The sequence below is a fragment of the Lissotriton helveticus genome, chromosome 2_1, assembly GCF_964261635.1.
Source record: "Lissotriton helveticus chromosome 2_1, aLisHel1.1, whole genome shotgun sequence".
Taxonomy (NCBI): Eukaryota; Metazoa; Chordata; class Amphibia; order Caudata; family Salamandridae; genus Lissotriton; species Lissotriton helveticus.
Genome location: NC_136059.1, coordinates 599,989,293 through 600,015,118, shown reverse-complemented (window position 1 = coordinate 600,015,118; position 25,826 = coordinate 599,989,293). Strand labels below are relative to the sequence as shown.

Sequence of the window (25,826 nt, the reverse complement as noted above, 5' to 3'; positions counted from 1 at the left end):
ATCAAACAGGATGAGGGCAGCACAACTGCCCTGATATAATAAAAAGCTAATTTCCTCTGTAGCTTTAATGAGCGAAGTTTCAGTGTTGTGATCTGCTCGAAAACCTAATTGAAAGTAATCAAGCAAGTTATTAACCTGCACATAATTCATGAGTTGTTTATTGGAGACTTTCTCAATCAACTTGGCGGGCAGGGGAAGACAAGAGATCAGTTGTTAATTTTTAGGATCGGCAGGGTCCAAGGAAGGCTTCATAATGAGGGGAGTGACAGAAGATTTTTTCAGGACCGATGGAAAAGAGCCAGAACAGCACATAAGATGAAAAATGTGAGCTAAAGTGGGTGCGATGGTCTCAGCAACTAATGAGAGAACCCTGAGTGGGCAGGTATCCACGTGGGATCCTGATTTAGAGGAGTTGATCAGAATAATGGTTTCCTCAGAGGAGGGTGAAGTGAATAAATCCAAGGAGCATAATAGTGGAACAGGAGGACTAGCGTCAGACTGCCGGATGGAGAAGGGCGACTTGGTAGAGAAATTGTCGAATATGTCTTTGACTTTATGGCGAAATGTGTCGGCCACTAGATTGCAGAAAGGTAGATAGACATTGTTGGAGGACAAGATTGGAAATGTACTAAACTTTTTGACAATAGAAAAAAGTTCCTTAGATGTGTTAGTTGCGGCTTCAATTTTGCTAGTGAAATAAGTGGATTTATGTGTGAAGATAAAGGCTTTGTAATCCGCTAGGCATTTTTTGTAAGCAGTAAGTTTGGTTTCCGAGTAGGTGGACAGTCATAAGTGTTCTTGCCTGCAGCAGAGTAGCTTCTGAGCTCTAAGCTCAGCGGTGAACCATAGAGCAGAGGGTTTAAATCTTTGAGATCTGACTTGTTTCAGAGGAACTAATGAATGATCTGCTGAATCCAGCCAAGATGTATATTGTTTGACTGCAGACTCAGAGTCTGCCAGAAGATCAGGAGCGGAATTGATGATAATCTGCAATGAATGTGAGGCAAATAAAGAGCAGTGGAGAAATGGAAGCCATAACTAAGACTGAGTGGTGGCATTCAAAAAGGTGAACAATGACACCAGTGGAGCAGTAAGAAACTGGCAAGCAGCAATGACCCAACTAGGCCTCTTACAGCCCTGTGCAGATGAGACATACTAGACTCTTCTACGAGAGCTCGCTGGTAGCCCTGGTACTGCTACCCAGTAGATATCTACTTCTTTTGTAAGGATGACCTGTGTGATGTATCTACACTGCACCACTTTCAAAGTTCACCAGCTACAACTGAATGAGCTCTGCAAGGCTGGATCACAGCAGTCGACTCTGCTATGGTTAGATGGATGCTATGAGGGTCAAGATACTACCCACAGTGGTTCCACCAAAATAGTAACTATCTGCAGCGTCAGTGATGGAATCAGGAACTCAGGACTACCCTAAACCTATACTATTAAAATCATCAGCGCACAGACATTGCAAAATTTCAACTTGTTCACTGATCAGATCTCATCTCTCTCCCTCGGTCTTTATCTCTCTCTCTCTAATGTGACCTTCCGGACAGCAAGTGAGATAAAGTAAACGTGCAAAGAGAGGAATAACAGACAAATAAGCAACTTTGGTACCCTCTCTCTATGAAACATGAGGCATTTCTCTGTCCATGAATTACTAGCAGGAACATTTAAAACACACCTGGGTAGATTGTAATTATTTTATAATGTTAGTCTGGTTCTAAATGTTGACATCATGCATAAACATTAAGGGTAACTCCAAAAGTCAACATCCTGTATCTTCTGTGACCTGAGTAGATTGAAGGTATGTGTTGGACTTGGGCCCTTAGGGCAGGTTCACCCCTAGACTTTTTGCTTGAAATGGTGACCTGGAGATGGTGATTTTTGGATTCTTCCCACTTTCACTGTGTCCCAGTGGAAAGTGTGTGCGCACTCTGAGTGCATGTGCTGAGCTAGGCCTGCCCACCCATAGGAATGCATGGGGAATGTATGTGTCCCTGGTAGTTCCTGATGCGTGGGGTGTACAGGCTTGAGTCTGGTATGTGTGAACTCGTGAGAGTGAATGCTGCGAGATGGTGTATGCAGCATGTATGTATCTAGTAGAGAAGCGCCATTTCTAGACATGGCTGTACGTGTGCTGTGAGGGTGCTGGCGTGTGATTGGCTGGAGCTGGCTGGCATGCCAGGCTCCAGGAAGTCTGGATGGGTCTGCACAGGTGATGAGTGGGAGATTTGCATGAGTAATGTGTGGGAGGAGTGTACCTGTGTCCTGGATGGGCTGGGTTTTCCCCACACAATGCTGGCTCCGCCCCCCTGTGGTGTGTCTAATGACCCAAGCCCTGCCAGTGAATAGAGAGGGTGGTTGAGGTAAACAGAGTACTCAAGAACCAGCTGCGACTGGTTCCGCCCCCACTCTGCACCCTTGAACAAAGGATTTCTCTGTATAAAAATGGGGCTGTGTCCCCACAGAAGTTGTTCTACTTGTGGATCCTTGCCAGAGGGGGCTGTTGCTGCTGCTGGGGCCAGGAGGACCGCCACTTGGACTGTCTCCCTGCCTGGAGACCCAGTGTGCTGGCTCTGGCCCTGCCCTGCCCCTCTGCCTGCCTCCAGTCCCTGCTGGAGCTTTTGCTTTTGGCTTAGAGTGCCTGGAGGCGCTCTTATTTGATTTATAGCGCTAGGCGCGCTTTCCTGGTGCCCCAGCGCTCAATAGCGCTTTGCTTCTATTTTTAGCGCTAGGCGCGCTTTCTGTGGCTCCTAAGCGCTTGGGAGCGCGCTGTATGCAGCCGGTGCCTACCCGGCATCTGCCCGCCTGATTTTGCCGATTTGCGGCAGTAGCGAGTGCCACCTCGCTTGACTTTTAATTTGAGCGCCGGTGCCTACCCGGCATTGCCCCGTACTTGGATTTGTAAATACCTCGAGGGAGCCCACTCCTCGGGTACTGGGAGCCCGCCTGCCTACCTGGAACGGGCCGCCGCGCTGCCCGCGACGACCCGGAAGTGTTCTGGCCGACCGGCCAATCGCAGCGCGGCCCCTGAGAGGCCGACCGGAAGTCCCGCCTCCGCGACCAGGCAGCGAGGAGAGAGGCGCCGCCAGCGAGGCTCCGAGGAAGAGGAGCCCCGCGCTGCAGAGGAGGAGAGCCGGCAGTGTTCCTGCCCCCGCAGCACCAGCGAGATACCGGTGAGTGCGGGGACAGGGTCCTTTGTTCGTCGAGCGGCCCCGATTGGCAGAGGGCCGCTCCAATGCTGTTGCATTTCTTTGGGGAGCCCCGAGGCTCCTGGGGGCATTTCTTCGAGCCCAAGGCTCCGTGGGGCATTCCTATTGATCCTGAGTCCCCCGTGAGGGACTCCAACGCCCCCATTTGTGTTGGCGAGCCTGCAAGGCTCCCGGGGCCCCTTTGTTCATTTAGAGCCCGCGAGGCTCGAGTGCCCATTTGATTTACGAGCCTGAGAGAGGCTCCACCAGCCCGCATTAGTTCGTGAGAGCCCCGAGTGGCTCAGGGCATTTCCTTCTGCGAGCCCAGCGAGGCTCCTTGCCCCCATCGTGATTTAGAGCCCTGAGAGAGGCTCTGGGGCATTGTTGATTATTTTAAGAGCGCTGGAGCTCTAATTGGCACATTTTGCTTTGCGAGCCCCTGAGAGGCTCCTTGTCCACCTTTGTTCTTGAGCCCACGAGGCTCCAACGTTTGCCTAACTGTTATTTACAACTGTCCAGCACTTAGTGGACAAGTTGCTACGTTTAGGCTTGTGTGCTGTGCTGCCTGCGCAGCCTTCCCTGACTCTGAGACTCAGGGCATTCCGCCCCTTTCAAGGCCAGTTGGCCTGAGGGACATTTTGAGTGTTTTGCTACGTGCACCCTGCGCATTGTAATTTATTGCTGATGATTCTTGCGCAACTGTTCTTTACACCTCTGAATGAATGTTATGCATTGCATCATGTGTTTTCCTCTTACACCCCTACAGGTATTGTGATACATAGGTGGTTGTTTTCTCCCTAGTACAGGTGGTGCTAGTGAGGTCCTGGTTACCAGTAATTACTGGTGGTGTGCTATTTTGTGCTATATTCTATGTACTAAGTGCTATTTCTGAAAGTGCTACTTCTGATTCCTGACAGTGGTCCAGATGGCCCTGTCTTGTACATATCCCTTGTAAATTCTGCCCGTGCCTCTGGCACATTGTAAAGTGTGTGTTTTATCTAATGTGTTTTGGTGTAATACAAAGGCTATTTTTATATAACCTTGTGTGGAGTTTCCTTTGTGGTGGGCCTTTGGTTGTTGTTGCTGGGGTGCGTGCGCAAATACTTAGCCTACATCGCCTCCAAGTTTAGCCTTGCTGCTCGTGCCACGTTACCTAGAGGGTGAGTAGGGGTTATCTTGGCGTGTAACTCCCTTGCCCTGACTTGGGTGTGGTGGTCTCTGACTGACTTTGGCGAAAGCCCTGGCCAGCCGGGGATCCCATTTCCAACATTGGCGGCAAGCGGTGGGATAAGGATTTGTGTTTGCCTTGTACCTTAGTAGCGGCTGGCTGCACCACAAAACTCTGCATTTTAGATGACCACATTTTAGGGGATTGTTTTTTTTTGGAAGTTTCATATTTTCTTCTCCTGAAGGTATCATTGTGCAATTGTGTCAGTACATTTGTCCCCTACCCTGCGCCCAGAGTCGGTACCTGTGTCACTTGTGGTCAGGTTGAGGAATCAGGGGTGGTAGAAACTGCCTTACCAGTCCGAGGGGAGGGTTGTGTGTGGATGAATGGTGTGTGGCACTAGGCAAGTGAGTGTGAGTTCTCTGGGGTAGAGAGCTTGCTGATACCTTTGTGAATTGTGTACTCCTGTGTTAGCTCAGACCCCTAGGTTCCCTGTGTGCTCTCTTTCCTAGAACGTCTGCCAGAATGGAGCTGGTCTTTGATTTCAATGATCTAGCCACATACGGTGTGTGGGAGCTGAGAAAGTTCTGTGAAGAGAGAGGCATAGGGGCGGATCAGTCAGGATGGTATGCACTTAGGAGATGCATGGTCAAATGGCAAGAGGATCAATGGGATCTTGAGCGCAGTGAGGAAAGGGCCCGGGCTCCACACCAGGAGGGTGGTGGGTCTGTGGGGAGCCCTGAAGATTCAGAAGAGGAGGAAGAAGATGACAGCACCTGGATGCCAGTAGAGAGTGAGGACCCCATAGATAGGGAGTCCCTTGCTGGGTCCAGCGTAGGAGGCAGCGCCTCATCCCTTTCCCTGTCCCCAGAGGAGCTGGAAGATAGGAGGAGAGAAAGGGAGCACCAGCTGGCTTTAGAGAGGCTCAGGTTGGAGCATGCCCAGGCTATGGCGCAGCTGGAGCTTAGGAAGCAACAGCTAGAGACCAAGAGGGTCTTAGCGCAGGAAAGGATAGAGGAGGCTGAGAGGGCCTCCACCAGAGGCAAAGTAGCTCTGGAGGATAGACTATCCCCTGCGCGCAGTTTTAATTTTCTGGATTCCCCAGGGAGGGCTGAGTCCAGTGGTGGCAGCTATCTAGATTTCAGCGTAGGAATTCCCAGTACCCAGAGCATGGTACCTAGTTCCCAAGAGGAGGAGAACAGATGGAAGTTCAGGAACCTTAGGAAACCACCTCACCAGCAGTGGAAGTATTTTGTGGACGACTGTTGGGAGGCAATGTGGGAGTGGCTGGCGGCTAACCAGGACGATGAGGAGGACGGAGTGGTGACTATGTTTCTCAGAGAGCAGTTGCTCAGTGTTTGTTGTCCAGAGTTGCGCCAGCACCTGTTGAAGTCTGAATACTTTAGTCCTTGGGCGCTTGCTGAGGAAGCAGAGCGCTGGGAGAGTGCTAGAGGTTCTCTAGAGTCATTGGTGAGTGACTCCAAAAGTAGTGGTTCAGGTATCTTCCAGCCCAGCGTGGTGGAAGAGGCTCAGTGTAGCCCAGCTAGGTCCCAGGATAGCGAGGAGGGTGTAGGGGCTCACTGCCTGGCTCAGTGGAGCAGGAGTGAGGGGGAGACCGAGGTTCCCCGGACGCCCGAAGCCCTGCCTCAGGACTTGGATGGTTTCTGTAGGGAACACCAGGTTGGGGACCTAGGCTGTCCTGTTAGTCCACTTGAGGAAGATCTCCTAGTGAGTAGAGGACCTGGAGCGTCTGTAACCAGAGCTCCTATGGTTCTAGAGTCTGGCAGTACCGCTCCGGTAGGGAGGGTACAGGAGTCCAGAGTGAGGAGTGATTGGGGGAGTTCCCCAGTGGAAGGACCAGTGGGTCAGGGACTACCCAGTTGGGCTAGGTTCCCGTGTAGTGACCATGGTAACACCACTTCTGGTCTGGGGGATCGTCACGCACTGTCAGGTGGACAGAGGGCGGGAGATCTGCGCCAGACAGACAGTCACACAACATATGTCTCATTTGTTAGCCTCAGGGGGATGGAGTGTAAGTCCCCAGAAGTCCTGGAGTGCCAGGCAATTGTTCCACCGAAGGTTTTAGACCAGAGGTTGGAAGGCCAGGTTCAGGATCAGCCTGACCTGAAGGGTAGGATGACTGTAACCAGTGTCCTGACCGGTTCTTCTTCCAGAGGAACTTCTCCAGGTGGGAGAGGGCAGACCTCTGGAAGGGGGTGCAGAGGGTGGGAGAGCCCCCCTCTGACCCCGGTGCAACCTGAGTGGATAAGCCCTGGGTTGGAATGGCGTTCTAGGTGTACCCCTCGCCGGAGGAGGAGGAACCCTAGGAGAAGAGGTAAGGGGAGGAGAGCCTTCCCTGAGACTCCTGGTCCGCCTGAGGTTGTAGGCCCTAGGCTGGAGAACCAGTGGCAGTCTAGTCCTGTCTTGCAGACAGGAAGAGTGGAAAATGGCCGCTATGTGCCAGGGGTTACTACCCCCCGCTCTGCGAATTGGCAAGGACCAGTGGCACCTGGGTGGCCCAGGGCCTGGTCCTGGCCGCGGACAACTTGGGAGTACCAGTGGGGTAGCCCAGTTGGTCCAGACAGTGTGTTTAGAGGGAATCCCATGGGTTCACCGTGGCGTAGAACAGGAGGGTGTCCCTGCAGTTGCGGGCCCGCGTCCGTGTTCTATCGCCCCAAGCAGGGAAGTCCATCACGGTGGTGACTGTTCTACCCTGCGTTTTGGCTGGAAGGGGGTTGTGTTGGACTTGGGCCCTTAGGGCAGGTTCACCCCTAGACTTTTTGCTTGAAATGGTGACCTGGAGATGGTGATTTTTGGATTCTTCCCACTTTCACTGTGTCCCAGTGGAAAGTGCGTGCGCACTCTGAGTGCATGTGCTGAGCTAGGCCTGCCCGCCCATAGGAATGCATGGGGAATGTATGTGTCCCTGGTAGTTCCTGATGCGTGGGGTGTACAGGCTTGAGTCTGGTATGTGTGAACTCGTGAGAGTGAATGCTGCGAGATGGTGTATGCAGCATGTATGTATCTAGTAGAGAAGCGCCATTTCTAGACATGGCTGTACGTGTGCTGTGAGGGTGCTGGCGTGTGATTGGCTGGAGCTGGCTGGCATGCCAGGCTCCAGGAAGTCTGGATGGGTCTGCCCGGTGGTGAGTGGGAGATCTGCATGAGTAATGTGTGGGAGGAGTGTACCTGTGTCCTGGATGGGCTGGGTTTTCCCCACACAATGCTGGCTCCGCCCCCCTGTGGTGTGTCTAATGACCCAAGCCCTGCCAGTGAATAGAGAGGGTGGTTGAGGTAAACAGAGTACTCAAGAACCAGCTGCGACTGGTTCCGCCCCCACTCTGCACCCTTGAACAAAGGATTTCTCTGTATAAAAATGGGGCTGTGTCCCCACAGAAGTTGTTCTACTTGTGGATCCTTGCCAGAGGGGGCTGTTGCTGCTGCTGGGGCCAGGAGGACCGCCACTTGGACTGTCTCCCTGCCTGGAGACCCAGTGTGCTGGCTCTGGCCCTGCCCTGCCCCTCTGCCTGCCTCCAGTCCCTGCTGGAGCTTTTGCTTTTGGCTTAGAGTGCCTGGAGGCGCTCTTATTTGATTTATAGCGCTAGGCGCGCTTTCCTGGTGCCCCAGCGCTCAATAGCGCTTTGCTTCTATTTTTAGCGCTAGGCGCGCTTTCTGTGGCCCCTAAGCGCTTGGGAGCGCGCTGTATGCAGCCGGTGCCTACCCGGCATCTGCCCGCCTGATTTTGCCGATTTGCGGCAGTAGCGAGTGCCACCTCGCTTGACTTTTAATTTGAGCGCCGGTGCCTACCCGGCATTGCCCCGTACTTGGATTTGTAAATACCTCGAGGGAGCCCACTCCTCGGGTACTGGGAGCCCGCCTGCCTACCTGGAACGGGCCGCCGCGCTGCCCGCGACGACCCGGAAGTGTTCTGGCCGACCGGCCAATCGCAGCGCGGCCCCTGAGAGGCCGACCGGAAGTCCCGCCTCCGCGACCAGGCAGCGAGGAGAGAGGCGCCGCCAGCGAGGCTCCGAGGAAGAGGAGCCCCGCGCTGCAGAGGAGGAGAGCCGGCAGTGTTCCTGCCCCCGCAGCACCAGCGAGATACCGGTGAGTGCGGGGACAGGGTCCTTTGTTCGTCGAGCGGCCCCGATTGGCAGAGGGCCGCTCCAACGCTGCTGCATTTCTTTGGGGAGCCCCGAGGCTCCTGGGGGCATTTCTTCGAGCCCAAGGCTCCGTGGGGCATTCCTATTGATCCTGAGTCCCCCGTGAGGGACTCCAACGCCCCCATTTGTGTTGGCGAGCCTGCAAGGCTCCCGGGGCCCCTTTGTTCATTTAGAGCCCGCGAGGCTCGAGTGCCCATTTGATTTACGAGCCTGAGAGAGGCTCCACCAGCCCGCATTAGTTCGTGAGAGCCCCGAGTGGCTCAGGGCATTTCCTTTTGCGAGCCCAGCGAGGCTCCTTGCCCCCATCGTGATTTAGAGCCCTGAGAGAGGCTCTGGGGCATTGTTGATTATTTTAAGAGCGCTGGAGCTCTAATTGGCACATTTTGCTTTGCGAGCCCCTGAGAGGCTCCTTGTCCACCTTTGTTCTTGAGCCCACGAGGCTCCAACGTTTGCCTAACTGTTATTTACAACTGTCCAGCACTTAGTTGACAAGTTGCTACGTTTAGGCTTGTGTGCTGTGCTGCCTGCGCAGCCTTCCCTGACTCTGAGACTCAGGGCATTCCGCCCCTTTCAAGGCCAGTTGGCCTGAGGGACATTTTGAGTGTTTTGCTACGTGCACCCTGCGCATTGTAATTTATTGCTGATGATTCTTGCGCAACTGTTCTTTACACCTCTGAATGAATGTTATGCATTGCATCATGTGTTTTCCTCTTACACCCCTACAGGTATTGTGATACATAGGTGGTTGTTTTCTCCCTAGTACAGGTGGTGCTAGTGAGGTCCTGGTTACCAGTAATTACTGGTGGTGTGCTATTTTGTGCTATATTCTATGTACTAAGTGCTATTTCTGAAAGTGCTACTTCTGATTCCTGACAGTGGTCCAGATGGCCCTGTCTTGTACATATCCCTTGTAAATTCTGCCCGTGCCTCTGGCACATTGTAAAGTGTGTGTTTTATCTAATGTGTTTTGGTGTAATACAAAGGCTATTTTTATATAACCTTGTGTGGAGTTTCCTTTGTGGTGGGCCTTTGGTTGTTGTTGCTGGGGTGCGTGCGCAAATACTTAGCCTACATCGCCTCCAAGTTTAGCCTTGCTGCTCGCGCCACGTTACCTAGAGGGTGAGTAGGGGTTATCTTGGCGTGTAACTCCCTTGCCCTGACTTGGGTGTGGTGGTCTCTGACTGACTTTGGCGAAAGCCCTGGCCAGCCGGGGATCCCATTTCCAACAGTATGTTAAACTTTCTTATTAAAACTGTTTCAACCCCAATGCTTTTGGAAGAAACCGCCATTTATGTTAAATTATTCCTACTGTACTAGATTATTCTTAGATAAAATTATTGTTGCATTTGCAGTCTGTGAGTATTGTCCAGTCAAACCCCCCAGTAGCCTGAATTCCCAGTTTTCATGGTCATCCAACCAGTGGATTGCATGTTGGAGTTGCGGGTCACGAAATAGTACTCCAAGCAAGGAACCTCCAACTCACCCCTCCTCCAGGTACGTCTCAGTGTTGCTAAGCTAACCCTCCGTTTTCCTATATGCCATAGTAGCGCCACTATCAGTTTATCTAGGACTGCAAAGACACGTCTCGGGATGTCAAATAGGGTCCCCTGGAAAATATTCAAACATCTGTCCAGAATTACCATTTTAGGTAAGGCTATTTTACCCATTAAAGATAGCAGCAGTGTATTCCAGAATGTTATACTTTGTTGTAAGCCTTCAACGATCCTGTCCAGATTCTCCCTTTCGAAGTCTTGTGCCCGGTGTGTGACTCGGATCCCCAGATAACAAACCATCTTGGCCTTCCAAAGGAGATCCATGAGAGGCATATCTGTTGCTGGCCGACCCACCAGGTACCCCAAAGGAAATAGCTTGGATTTTTTACGATTGACTTTTAATTCAGTGTGCCCCCTGAATTCAGTCATTATCTTTAGCATGATGGGGACATATTGTCTGGGACTTCTGAGATATAGTAATGCGTCTACTGCGTAAAGGGAGACCACATGGGTTGACTCCCCAACCTGTATACCCCATCCACGCAGTGTCGTTCTTGGCAAGTAAGTGGCTCCATAGCTAGAGCAAAAATTAGTGGCGAGAGGTGGCACCCTTGGTGCATCCCTCAACACAACAAAAAATCTCCTCGATATAGTCCCGCCCTCCCAAACGCTGGCTGCAGGGTCTCTATACAGCAGCTGAACTCATTTAATAAAAGTATCCCCCACACCCACTTTACGGAGAACCAGCCAGAGATATCCAATAGTGCAAGTGCATATTGATCCAACTGTAAAGTTGGGGAGTGCATTACGAGAGCGAGTCTACGTACATTATGCAACATGTGCCTCTTTGGAATGAATCTGCATTGATCCTCATCAATCAATTGCGGTAAGTAGGGAGAGGAGAAGAGATTGGCCTTGACATCCCTTAAAAATGATCTAATCTCCAATTGTGATGCATTTAAGGAGCTTAGGAAACCGGTTTTGAATATGGATGCTATGAAATACGATGAAGATCACAGATACTATCTATTTTCCAAAAAGATTTCTCCAAGGCCACTGTTTTATGTATGGATACTGATACGTTATTTTGGAGTACATTGTTAAGGTAGGTTCACACATTTATAAGTTCTGCCATTAACCTGCATTTTGTGATATATAAACGCTCCCCCATTTGCTTTCATTATGTGTCAATCGGATCTTTCTCTCACATAAATAATTGGACCGCACCAGTGATTGAATCTTCTAGAGGTGGGTGTTCTCGCAGATGTCTGGTTAGGTGGATATTGCCCCTGTTAAGGTGAGGTTTTCTTTGGCATGTATTACCGATTATTTCGATTAGAATGTTCCATTAATTTTGATCTCTACTTTGATTGGTTAACTCTGGATGTATGGGGATAACCTTGACTTTGAAATCTGCTAGAGGGACGTTTTATGGACATTTCAAATTATAAGGAATGTTTACAAGATTCAACATGCATGAGCAAGTTTGAGGACAACTGGGGTCCACTTGAAGAATATGGGCATTTATGCTCAATTATACTCGTTATCCCTTTATGATAAAATGCATTTATTAATATTTTTCCATTGCTTTATGTATTTGCCAACAATAAAAATTCCTAAAATAAACAGAAAAGCAAACGTATATATATTGTACAAAAAGAATATCACTTCAACGTTTTGTTTCTTTACTAAAAGGTTAGCTATATCACTCGTTGACTTTATGCTTGTCTTTACTGCTATTTGACTAGGTTTTCACTATTGAAATACCTTATACATACAAGAACTCGAATCGTGATGCAAGAAGCTGGCAAACAGAAAAATACTTTAATAAAACATGAGCACTTTCTCACCTTCTACTTGTGGCAACATCATCTTGTTGAAGAATGATGTGAAATGCTTTCCCTAGAATCAAGGGACAGATGTGTGGGTTACTTAATATTCAATGATCACATGTACATAACAGTATGATGACAATTCCTCCAAATTAGCACAAGGTCGCCATATACCCTCCCCAAATCACATGGCATGCCGGGATTTTGTATCAATACTTGTTAAACCATTGTTTCAATAAGTACTTGAATAAACATTGTATTTAAAAAAAATTTAGTTTTGATTGAAACAGCGTTAGTATGTTGCAGAAGATTTCTTCAAACACTTTTGAAACAGTCTGAAAGTAAAATAAAGGAAGCAAGTGTGTGAGTACAGCAGTCTGTAGTAAAAGGTAGCAAACATGGAAAAAATAATTTATGGAACCGCTAATGGTGTCATATAGACCCAGCTAGTGGGGCGCTGGCCTGTGAGGTCAGCGGAGGCCAAGAAGGCGCTATTGAGAGCTGCCCATTAAATACAGAGATCCCTGCTTGGCAGGCAGGCATCTCTCTGTCTTTTTTGGGGGGCTCTTGATATTGCAGCTTCTCTGACAGTACTGAGTATAACAATGTGAGGAGAAGGAAATATTGGCTACAGTGTGTCAAGGCACACTCCTGCAGTCATATGTAACAACAAAGTATCAGGAAAGAACACTTAGACCCCTCTCCAGAGGACTGACACCCTACGGAGAACAGACACTACCTCTTTGGTTCCTTCCCTAAAAAGGACAAAGGCTCTCACTCACTGAGGTGACATGCTTCATCATCAGGTCCCTTCTCACTGTGGTGACATGGGCTTCCGAGGGAGCAGATCAGAGAGCAATGAAGCTGTATGCCTTCCTACTATTAAAGTCTCTTTGTGTGTCATAACTGGTCTATGGCATTCATCGAGACAGAGTGGTTCCCTAAATCTCTAATATTAATCCTGGTTGGGAATGGTTGTGTGGTTTAGGCTGTCAGTCATCAGTCATGAAGAGGAAAAGGCTACACATTGCATGTTTGGCATAGAGCATCTCGATCCATTTGACTTGCAGAAGTAAAATTCGCAAAGCACATACGTCATTGTTTATGATACCAATGCTTTTGTCCCAGAATTTAAAATGTACACATACATTGAACAAGAACACATTGACATTCCTTGATGTAACAATTTTCCATGAAGGAAGGAATCTCTAAGATTTGACAGTTTTCATCCTCGTCCACTATGAAGAACCTTCCCATAGACAGTTCCTTCGCATCCGGAGAAACTGTAGCCAAATCAGGGATTTCAGACGCCAGGCTAATATATTTTCAGACAAATTGAGGGCCCGTAACTACCCGAACATATAATCCAGAAAAGAAAAAAAAAGAGCAAGTTTCGAAATTGGGATGCATTACTGGAAACCCTTACATGCTAGAAAACAGACCCATCACATAATTAAACGAAACTGACATATATTGAATACAGGCACAAGACATTGGGATCTCCTCCTGTTTGTGTGATACTTTAGTACATACAAGACATAAACAGAATCAGAAACCTGTGAACACCATACATGCAGCACTGGAACTACCATGGGTCACAGGACATTATCTATGTGGACAGTGTTGAGGGTATGTCACCTCCCTTCAGCGACAAAAGAGATTGACCTTGGCCTACGGACCCCATGGCAACTGAGAACGCATACAAACTGCAATGCCAAACAAGTAGTTTATATGATCGGTTGCCCGTGTAATCTTACGTACATAGGACTGACAACCAGAAAAGTGAGCACAAGAATCAGCAAACACAGGAGTAATATACGTCTTAGGTGTGAATATTAGGCCTCATGCCTACTTTCTGCTGATAAATGTTGTTGTTTATTTTTTATTGCACATTGCACTTTGTTTTTATTATGTAGTGGAGCAGTTGTCGGGACCTGGAGATTTGATAACTGCTAAAAGTCCGTAAAACATTCTGGCCTGTCCTTTTAAGACCGCTCAAGTGCCTACTGCTCGTAATGCCGTTTTGTTAAATGTAAAAATGTTTAAAAGACATTATGGCTTGGACTTTTTTCACACTGCACATGTTACTGTTAGTTTTAATGGTTCTAAGTAACCACACATTAAACCTATTATTGCTATTATGATTCCTCCCAAAAAAGGGCTAGGAATAAAAATTGAAAAGTTTTGAGTAAGAATTTAAATACTCTTGTCTGCATTAATCTGTATTGCGGCAGCATGGCTGAATCCAGAACCTCCTTCGTTTCAACAATAGATATCTATATTGCTGGCATTTTTTCATTTAGAAGAGGGCTTATATCATTGTAAGGGTAGGGGAGCCAGGGCTAGTGGAGCTGTTGCTTGGTCGCCAACGCCTAGATGGCTTTGTTCTTTGTAATGTCTTCTGGTGCTGGAGGGAACCTTGGGTAGGAAGGGTTGGCAGTTCAGTCGAGTGGCTGACCTCATGGCTGGATAATTTGGGGAGTTGAAAGTCAAATTCACCCCCCAATATGTCTTGCCTGCACAACAGGAAGAATCTTGAGGACTGTTTTGTTTCACAGTGTTTAATACAGACATAGATGAGTGGTGAAGCAAAAAGAAGAGTGGGATGCTTTGGATTCATGGGCTGTCATTAAGAGGTAGGCTTTGAACATTATTGTGACTTTGAGGTAGTCTAGATTAAGTCTCAAACATGGATTTAGGAGTTTCTAGTGGTAGGAGTCTTGTACATAGATGTATCTTGCAGCAAACCGTTTTTATTCAGTTGGGCTGATGAACAAAACGTTACCCAATAGTAACCTAAAGAAGCCTGGTCGGTTAGTAGCAGTGGCCATTCCAGGTGATTTATTTATTTATGCGTTTTTATATAGTGCGGACTTTACCCGTACGTGTCAGAGCGCTTTCCACATCGGAACAGTAACGTTACATGAGGAAAAAATTACACGTGTGCATAGTACAAGAGCAAACGTTATGTTACATGAGGAAAAAGTGACAATTGTGCAAGTAACAACAGTAAACAAGATACAAGATGAGGTAGCAAACGATACATTAAAAGAGGAAAGAGTGACAAGTGTGCATGTTCCATAAGCAAACTGGATACAAATAGAGGTATAATACTGCAATAAGTGGCAGTCACTCCAAACACAAGAACACACTTGGAAGGCACTTCTATAGGCATGGAGTAAAGCATTTCCTATTGTGAAAGAACTTCTTTGAGGGAATAGATGTGGCATGAATTCAGTAAGTTACATAAGCAAACTGGATATGTTGTATAGTGTTTTAGGACCCTAGTGTAATTTTCCCGTTTCATGCCCTCATATAGGTATAAAATACCGTATCCTTATATGGGCATAGAAATCATAACCATATTAAGACATAGTTTACGTAGTCCTAATACGGCTTGGCTACTTCCACTAGTTCCGAAAATCTACAACGATTTCTTGGAAAAAACCCGCCTTCAGCAGTCAGGGACTTCCCCCTGCATGAATATTGATTTATCCAAGAATTCATGGAGTTTTCAAAGAACTGAGTCTTTGATGACGTTATTATGTCCAACCTTACGTCAAATTTGGGACCTTCGAGGTATAAATATGCCCACACTTGCCCAAACAGACACACAGTGGTTTGGAGCAGTTCGACTATCTACTTGCCCGGCGCGCCCTGCTGCAGCAAGTGCCGAAGGAAGCCGACCCTCCAGCTGACGCACTGAGAGACGCTGTCCTTTCTCCAGCCGAGAAATCCAGCTCCAGTGTTTCCAACCTACCCTTGCGGGTTGTTGGGAAATCGAGTCCTGAGAGAGAGATACCAGACCTCCTACATTCTAAGCCAAGTTACGAAGCTGATTAGACCGTTAAAGAATTCTTGGATTAGATTCTTGGCAAAGAATACTGAAACTAAGCTACACCTACTTCTTCCCTTGTACTAGACCTAGGTTAGGTACACCGGGGTAGGCGGATTTTAGAAGCACCAGTTGAGTACTTTTAGTCTTTATTTATTAATGTATGTATTCTATGTATTTTATGGATTAGAAACCATATCATGCTTTTACCGTATTATTTTATAATACTCTTCGTACTGTATGCATTGTACTTTGCAACCAGTATAACGGTTATAGCAGTTCATTTCCTCTGCATGAGAAAGAAGACTGTTCAATAAATACCCTTTTATTGAGAACGCCCGTCTCTCCTTTTCTCTGCACCTCTGGTGAAACGAAGAATGCACGATTGACTGAGTGAAATAACTATCTATTGTTTCCGCTACTCTAGAGATATATTTCTTATTCTTGGGAAACAAAGTTGTCATGTTTATGCGGTTGTCAGAAACTAATCCCTTCTTGTGTATACGAGAAAGTTTCTAGTGACCTCTGAGCTAGCTGGCACTCCCAATTAAGTCTAGTATATTCGATAGAGACCTAGTAGACCTCAGTCCTACGTCAAATCTATAGGATATATTATTCCAATGCGCAGAGCCTATTGGGAATATAGGAACTACACTCCATGGCACCCGACGTTTGGTAAGGCGATAATGTAACGCTAGATACTAGAGTAACTCAGTCGTGCTTTTCACACAGACCCCTTTTTCCCGTAAAATACTCCAATAGACGTCTGGAGTGGGTTAAAGGATAAAATATCTGCCATAACTGCGTAGGACAAAACATGCTATTTATTAGTTTTGGTTTGTTCAACGTTGAAGGATACAGTGTTCCACAATATTGTGCACCTAATCTTTGTTTCCTTGAAACTTGCTCTGCAAACTTTCGGTCAACAAAATGATGGAGAGTGACGACGAAAGGGAGAGAGCTGCACTAGCAGCTCAAGCAGTTTTAGACGACACAAATCTCCAACAAAATGACCCGGATGCTATACTCATCCCGGCAAATATAAGGAAAACTATTACTATAAAACTTATAGAAAATGGAGTATCATCGAGAGATGGTAAAGTAATATTTGTTATTGAGGCACATGAGTATCGGCAGACAGAGGTATTCTATTCATGGATTATGTTCCCTGCAGCAAATCCAGTAACACACGAGTTCCACTACTACAAAGTAGAGGAACCTCCAGAGGATTACGTTCCTTTCGAGGACGTTGAAATTCCACTAACTTACCAAGAGCATCAGCTCAGGTTTAAAGGCGCCCTACAACATCAAAATCACATTACCAGGCTCGGACCACTAGGTAGACCAGGAGCAACATAGCCGGTACTAGCCAGCTATACACCACATCCTCAGTGGCGTAACGAAACCTGAGGGGGCCCCCCTGCAAAGTACATGGAGGGGGTCCCCTGACCCACCGCCCACCACTTTGCCCGACCGCCCAAAAATCTGGTATATTTTGAATTGAAACCCCCAACATTTAATGAAATGCCTCTATATTTGCGTACTCAAAATTCCAATAAGAAAGTAAGAAACACTTTTATTGTATAAGCTACACCATTTGTAACATTATTGTCAAGAGCAGATTATTTAACTGAGACAGGGATCAGAGCAATGCTAAGGAGCGGTCGTATTGTTTGAGGAACTGCCTATGCTGAAGAACAAGGAACAACTACATAGGGTCAGAATTAGAATGGACATTGATGGAAAATAACTTGAAACTTTGAAAGAAAAACCCAAAACTGCAAATTAACAGACTCAACTGACAATATACATGAGCAGTACACAAGATATAACCCAGTATCCTGCCTGCTCCAATAGAAATTAACTGGTGTGCACTATCTGCATGCCACACACTTGCGTCTGTCAGGGATTTTGTACGATATAAACCACTCTATAATAATTAAAATGAACTGAGGATGTACTTTCAATATTTACCATCAGGGCTTTATTAGTAAGCAGGGCATAAACAGGCAGGCACACAAGGCTGAGGATGAAAACTGCTTGGATGCTTCAGAACATTGATGCAGATGTGTGTCTGTATTTATCATTTCTGTATTGTAAACTAAGCTAATTACACGATTTCTGGTGCACATATTGTAGACAAGTGCAAACAACACCATCAATAACGCATCATGTAGGATAAAAACAAACCATATTAGCAAGCACCTAATGACAGAATCTATACCAATTGTACCTGGTGAAGCAAAGGAAAAAGTGCAAATACTTTCAAAGTGCATAATAAACGAATCAGCAATCCAGCAATATACAAAACTAAAGGGTGTTTTATAAAGCAATCCCCCTTTCTTCTTTCATCAAGGTGAAAACACTTTCAAAGTGCGTGATAAAAACAAATCCAGCAGTATGCAGAAATGAAGCCAGGTTGGTCAAACAATTGCCCCTTTGGTTTGTGTATAAAGGCACAAATACTTCAAAGTGGCTGGTCAAACAATAACATGCACAACAGAATACACAAATCAAATCTAACCAGTTAAATCAGGCTATGGCCCTTTGGTTTGTGAATCAAGGCGCAAATATTTCACAATTACTTTTTAAACAATAACAATTACAGCAGGCAGCAGCATACAAAAATCAAACCAGTTTAGTCAACCAATGCCCCTTTGGTTTGTGCATGAAGGTGCAGATATTTCAAAGTCACTGTTAAAACAATAATAAGTACAGCAGGCAGCAGCATATAAAATCCCTGTAATGTACCCTTCCCAGGCACATACACATCTAGCGCAGTCACTGCTCCTGCGCAGCACTGCACATCTACCTGAAGTAGGCCAAGGGTGAGACAAGCAAACAGCAGCTGAACTTTAAAAAAAGTGAGTGAGCCTGTAGGCCTCACTCCAGTGACAGGGTAAAAAGGATCTGTTCACTACTACTGATCACCACACAGTATGCTGTCACTACTGTCCTTGTGCTGCTTAACACCTGGCGAAGGCTGTAGCCTTCCACCACTATAAGGAAATCACGTTGGGTACCCCTCCTGGTCCAACAAGACAGCATACCGTGAGACAGACCTGTGTCATGGCGCACCCGCATGATATGTGCTCAACTATGAGAAAAAAATCTGCATTAGGGTCCAGTGCTTTAAATGGGTCGGTACTCACCGGTACTGAGTACCGGCACTTCTCAGTTTTCTCCCCCTGAGTACCGGAACTTCTTTTTGGGCAAGGAGAGTATTGTTACTCCCAGAAGCAGCAGGGCTCATGCCCTGAAGTACAGGTACGTGCAATGCAAAAACTACTGAAAAAAAACCTTTCAGATGGAGCATGTTTATGTGCCGCTCTGGCAGGCAACAGGTAGTGCATTCCTGCGCTGGGGTGCTCCTGCAGTGGTAGGGTTTTAATTGGCATCGCAACAAGAATGAGGAGGTGGCCAGAGCTGCCGACAGTGGAACTGGAGAACCAGGTTCGAATCCTGACGTCGGCTCATCATCCTGTGATTCTGGACAACTCCCTTTACCGGTGGTGCTTAAAATAAAGTAAGCTTTAATGCAAATGTCCTGACTGTCATGTAAAGTGATTAAATGTCCATGGGCAAAATTTGCGCAATATCAAACTGCCAAAAATTAGGCCCTGCACCTATGACATTGGAGCTGATGCTTGCCATATCTCCTATGTAAGGAGGCAGTTTGATATTGTGCGTATTTGGCCCATGGGTGTTCAAGTGCTTTACATGACAATCAGAACATTTGCATTAAAGCTTACTTATGTGGCTATTGTTAAATTCCTGGCTCATAGCCACGCCCCTAATGGCCCACCCAGTCGAATTAGTGAGTACCGACACTTCTCATTTTCCATTTAAAGCACTGACTCCAATTGATTGCCTCCCTCTTCTCCTCTTGGGGCGAAGGCGGTTCTGTTTACTCCAAGCAGAATGCTGCATTTGGAACCCAGATGTGCCTTAATATAGAAGATATGTATCTCCACGCAAAGTTCGGCCAGTGACCCCGCTTAATCATTTGATTTTGAGGAATAGGGAAACTCATGTAGAAACTCAGCTTAAGCATTCCAAGTTTCTAGAGTATAAAGAAGGTTATTTGGTTTGAATAACTTGGGGAAAAGAGGAATCATCAACTAAGCATTTGAGGTGCCGAATCTGAAACACCAATACTCTATATAGTCCCAATATAATGTCGTTAATATACTTATACATATATACAGTGCTTTAATTGGGCCGGTACTCACCCGTACTAAGTTCTGGTCTTGAGTACCCGAACTTCTCCGTGTTCAAAGAGAGTACTGGTACTCATGGGGTAGCATGCCAATCTCAGTGCAATTTGGCATGTACAAAAAGAAGTGCGACAGACCTGACTAGTCAGTCTGTTTTCGTGAAGCACTCTGATAATCGAGTGCTAATCTGCCCTCAGTGTGCTAACTGTGGGGCGGCCCATATGCATGTATGTAGAGCTGGCGGGAAGTTTGGGAGGGGCCCGGTCACACTGTCATAGTATGGCTGATTTCTTTCTGGCATTTCGATGGTAGTGGGTCGTTATAATGGTTGTTGGGTTTCGTGGTCGCAAGTGTGTTAGCAAGTTCCTTATGATCTAATAATTTGAAGGTGCTCCAGTGTGCCTTGTTTTTAGTCGATTTGTTTGCATGGTTCGGGTCAGATAGTGCTGGTGGCATGTTGTCTTTAATATTATCTGCGGCGGTCTTAAGATCTTCTTCTAGCTTATTGGCTTTGTTAGTGAAGAAGGTAGAAAATTCATCACAACTTAGTTGTGTTTTGGTGACCTCTTGGACAGGTTTAGCCAACTTGTTGGATTGTTGTTTTATGATTTCAAATAATTTACGTGGTCTGTTTTTGGCGTTATCCAATTCTGTTCTGATGAATTCCTTCTTTGTGTTGATGATCTTCTTGTTATATTCCTTTCTGATTTTTCTAAGAGATTTCAGTGTAGGGGAGGAAGGGTGTTGTCTCCATTTTCTTTCTGCTCTTCTTAAATTGCGTCTTTCTTCATTCAGTATCCCGTTGAACCATGGATTTTTATTCTTTTCCGTCACTCTTTTAAATTTGAGTGGTATAGTGGCATTGAATATTTCCGTTACTGTGTTGTAGTAGTGGTTCGTTAGATCATTCACATCATTCAAGTTTTCAGGTGGGTTTAAGTCTCTCTTGCAACATTCCGTTAGCAAATCCAGATTTGAATCCCTGGTATCTCTAATCCATCTTTTCATTTTGGTAGATTGAGTCGTTTTTATTTTCTCCCGTGTAGGTATTTGGAAGGTTATAGCGTGGTGATCAGACCAGTCACATTGTTCAATGGAGAGGATTGTGATGTCCTTAGTTTTCGAGATAATCCAGTCCAGTGTGGCTCCTTTTGAGTGAGTAGGTTGAAGACATGCTTGGGATAGTTTCAGATCATTTAAAAATTCTTTAAAGGCGTTGACCTGTTTGTCGTTGTTGTCATTCCAACGAAGATTGAAGTCACCTAAGAATATATTATTGATGTCAGAGTTGGTGTTAACAGTGATGATCTCCATCAGTTGGTCAATGAAGTTCATATTGTTTCCTGGTGGGTGGTAAAGGGCATGTAGATTGCAGATTTGTTTGTTTGCCGCTCTTATGTTAAGCCCTAGGTATTCGCATGATTCGAGGGGGTTGGATTGAAATTGGCCAACTTCTAGAGTCGATCTATGGATACATGCAATGCCTCCTCCTGTCTTTATCTGTCTATCTAGTCTTAGAATGTTGTAGTGCGGTGGTACTAGAAGGTCTAAGACTGGTGATGAGGATTCCGATAGCCAGGTTTCAGTCAGGATAGTTAAGTCTATTTCTTGCTTTATGATGATGTCTGCTATGTCCGAAGCATGTTTCGCCGCCGATCGACAGTTGAGTAAAAGATATTTTAGAGATTTCTCCGTTCTGGTTGAGGTTATGTTTACCGGTTCCGTGGTTATTTGGATTTGATGAAGGTTGTTGAGGTTTAATTTCCTTTCCTTCCTTGTAGATGTTCTATTAGTGTCTATCGTTACTCTTTTGATTTCCTGTGCTCTCATAGGGTCTGATGATTCGTATTCCTGGAGTAGTGCTGTTATGTCTTCTTCTGTTAGTATGTTTTTGTTCCTATCTGGTCTGTTTTGTCTGTCTTCCAAAGGTAGAGATCTCATGTTGTTTTTCTCTGTGGGTGTATTTACTAGTTCTCTGATAAGTTTTACTTCATTCTGTGTATTCTTTGTAATATCATAGAGTTTTTCTATCCCTATCTTGGAGTTTTGTATATCCTTTGCTAGGTTGCTGATTTGTGTTTGGGTCTTGCGGATAATTCTCATGACCTTGGGTGCCATATTAAGAATAATCTTTCATAAGTTTCCATTTTCACTATTTCTATTCCTGAGTTTCCGTTTGGAGCATTGTGTCATTGGATTTTTGGTATATCCTTTCGGACGATTTTTATCTTTCTCATTGGATTTGTGGTTAGTCGTTCTATCCTGTTTTGTAGAATCACAATTATAACTGTTATTATATATGATTTGTGTTCTCTCTGAATTGTCCTCGATTAATGAATTTTCTATTTCGTCTAGGTCTCTGGATTGAGAGACTAGATCCCATAGGATAGTCGATGAGATGTTGGTTTGTACAGTTTCCTGTCGTTCTCTGGTTAGAGTAATGTTTATAGTGTTGGTGTCGGCTGAGCTTGGGTTGTCTGTTGGCATATTCTGGACTTGTACCAACCAAGTGTCATTTAATTGTTTCTGGACGGGGTTGATTGGGCTACTACTTATAGGGTTATTGTCAGATGAGAAAGTGTTGTCCGTAAACCGATTCTGGTGTTGAACATGCCTTGTGTCTTTTCTTTGTATGGCTTTCTCCGGTTCCTGGTGGTCTCTGGTTATTAAGCTGCTTGTAGAGAGTGTCGGGTAGGACGGCGTTGCCTTCTGATCTACTCTGGTTACGGAGTGAGTTCACGTTCTCCACATTTCTCTTTAGAGTATCGAAGATGTTGTCGAGTTTTTCTAGGTCGTCATTAGAGGCTTGGAACAATACTATACCATTCTTAAAGATAGTTATGCAAATGTCCGCTCTGAGTTTATGTAAGGCCTTAGTCATGAATTTTGTTCCATGTGGGATGTTAGTAGTGGATATGATGTGTAGCAAGTTTGTGAAGGTATTGCGCCATTTTGCCCTTCTTCTGATGAAGAAAATCATATCTTTTAGGATGATCCCTTTATCCAGACAAAAAGAAGTGTCGGCGATCAATGTGTCAGGGTTTCTCCTCAAGAGGTTATGCTTAAATTTTTTGGCTGCGTTTTTGGAGAGATAAGAAGGGTATAGTATGTTGTAGGCGTTCTTGCCTATTCGTTCCAGGTAATTGTCTTCCATCTTGTTGTGAGAGTTGGCGTTGTAGAGTAGGTCTCGTGGAATTAACATTTTCTTATCATTAAATACTAATGGTAATTATCCCACTTCTATTAAGAAATATAGCAATAGAAAGTATCTTTAGAAATTGTAACAGATTTTTGTTATAGTTTCCTTTTCCAAGTAAAATCATCTATGTTCCACTAGAAATTGCTCTCTTCAATATAATTGGTAGCTAGCCTTAGTTATGAACTTATAATGTTAAAAAATGGACTTTCCAAGATGTCCGCCGTTTTGGTCGACCTTCTGAGGGCTGAATACCTTCTCTCTTTCTCTTCGTAGAGTTTGTCCTCTTTCACTTTCCATTCTCTGTATAGAATTTCGACTGGGCTCCTTTCTCTCTGTCTATTAATTGGTTGGTCCTCTTTCTATTGTACCTGCTTCCTGGTGATTGTCATTTTGTGTTATTTGCTCTTTAAACTGCAAGCTTTACCTGTCCATTACTAAGGATGGTAATCGAGTTGTCCCGAGCGGCCGCCATTTTAAAGTCAGGCGCGCCGCTTCGATAATTATTTCTTTCAGTCTCATTCTGTAAATCCTATCTTTGAAGTATAGGATTAGTCCTTATTTTGCCCCAATTTGCGTTATATTTTTTGGGTGCGCAGGGTCCCTTTAAATATACGATCTTCCCGTTTGCTTTAATATTTGCCCCGCCTCCTTGCCGTCCCTCACCTTCGCTTGGTGCCGCTCCGGTGTACGGGGCTTTCCAATCTCGTCACTCCGCTTCCCCGCTGACACGGAGGAGATCCAGGGGCTGCATCAGTACTCTCGGGGGGGGGGGGGGGCGCCGAGCATTTAGAGGCAGTATGGCAGATCAGCTCGTTAGTGTCCCATAGATGTCGATGCAACGTCGATGCGAAGATATCTATAGTGTCAGGATGCGCACTTCTTGTGGACGCCTTTCCGAGTCCTCCGGTGCCCTCAGCAGTCGGTGATCATGGCGGTCTTGAAGTCCGGTGAGGGTCAGTTACGCTGGACTTCTGTTTCTTCCTACCAGGGTAAGATGTTGTAGCTTTTTTCTTCTTCTCTTCCTTACTTCTGCTGTTGTTCCGCTGTTTGTCCCAGTGTCCTGAGGGGGGGAGGGGGGGGTTAAAACGGGATTTAAACTATATTTAGTTATCCCAAACCCTAGGAGCTCTCGTGGTGAGCTCCTATGATGCGGCCATCTTGGTTACAGATAGGCCTGGTTTGGCTCTACCTTTTGGGCCGTTCCAGTGCTTGAAATGGAAAAATAGAATTGCAGGTACTCTGTGCCAGAGTACATGTTGTTTCTGAGAAGTGCCGGTACTCTCCAATTAAAAGTATAGCATTTCTCTTGAGAAGTGCCGGTACTCTCCCTCTCAAAATAAAAAAGTGCTGGTACTGCGTACCGGACAGTACCGGCACATTTAAAGCACTGGGCCGTTCCCACGTCAGCCCTAAGGGTCTAGCCCAAGGCAGAAGCAATTTGTTTCAGCTGACCTCTCTACCAGGCCATCGATTCAGGCCATGGTGGGTGTGGGAGTGTGCAAATTCTCAGGGGACTCGCTGGGAGGCCAGGTGAGGTGTTGGCGCCATTAGGACATTTTAAGCTCGACCCCAATTTCAATAATTAGGTTACCTGCAAATGTTCCATTTTTCAAACGCCAACAACAGTACTTGCCGAAAAGATCTGTGCTTTATGTGAAAACAGTTTTGACTCATTATAATTAGCACAGAGGGTTCATGTGCTTGCTGCAAAACACAACATGCTGATCCCAGATTTGTATTTTAGGTACATAGGCATGTGGGTTACTAGTTTTGCACACCAATTAAATGTCAATCAAATCAAATGTGTGCCCCTGGCTGGGTGCCTTAGCACTCCCTGTAGCCCCGCCCCAGAGCCCAACCTCCTAATCACATCTTAATGTGGTGAGTTCCTGCACTTATTGCATATACATATGTACACCCATCTATGTCAATAGTATGATTTTAATTATCTTGTAGCCCTGGAAAGCTACATTGGCCAGAAAATACATAGTAAGCCAAAACCGAACATTTTGTTGAATGTGGAAGCATAACACTGCTGCTTTAAATAGTATTTGTTTTTTCGAACCATAGCTCAAGCTGACTTGTTTTTCAGCCCTTAGTAACATGCTCACTGAAAGCTGGCCTGGTTCAATATTCATTAGCCTGGGCAGAGAAGAGGTTAAAGTCAGAAGCACATTTCAGAGTCGGTCCATTACACATTTTGCACACAAGCATATTTATTCACAAGGCAACACATGCGAACCCACGGGCACATGGCCTCTTGTTTATTATGAGTATGGCTAAGCATCATGCCCTAGACATACTGTATACCCTAAATATAAACCACAATAAAGTTTCATCTCAGCACCTCTTCTTCATATGCTCACCTCCACCCCACTCAGCTCAGCGCTCTCTTCGCTTGAGGTTGCCTCCACCTCCTTCACTGTTGCATGGCTAAACACTTATAAGGTCCAAAAGCAAGACCTATTGGCTATGCTTTTGTAGGCTCAAGCGTGCATCATAGCACCTTTTTTTAAATGTAGTTCCCTTAGCCATGCTGCAGAGAATCTGAGCTGTACATTATGCCAAAAAAATGGCAAAGCAAAAGGGTCCCATTGACAAGACCTATCGATTTTGCCAATGCTTGTTTAGAGCATGTTGTCAGGGGCATTAATAGTCTTGGTGCAGTGTCACCGTGGATGTGAGAGGCCCATTGGCTGTGCTTTACTACCCAAACAGAGAAGAGGGC

The 25,826-nt window shown here is 45.9% G+C and overlaps 1 protein-coding gene across 1 annotated transcript in view; it reads right to left on the bottom strand.

Annotated features, from left to right (window-relative positions):
• Positions 1–25,826, bottom strand: part of LOC144818171 (baculoviral IAP repeat-containing protein 1-like) — an 863,533-nt gene that overhangs the window by 426,078 nt on the left and 411,629 nt on the right. The window contains exon 5 of the mRNA XM_078675293.1: positions 11,866–11,917. Within this exon, the coding sequence (XP_078531419.1) occupies positions 11,866–11,917 (52 nt within the window). The remainder of the gene's footprint in view (positions 1–11,865; positions 11,918–25,826) is intronic.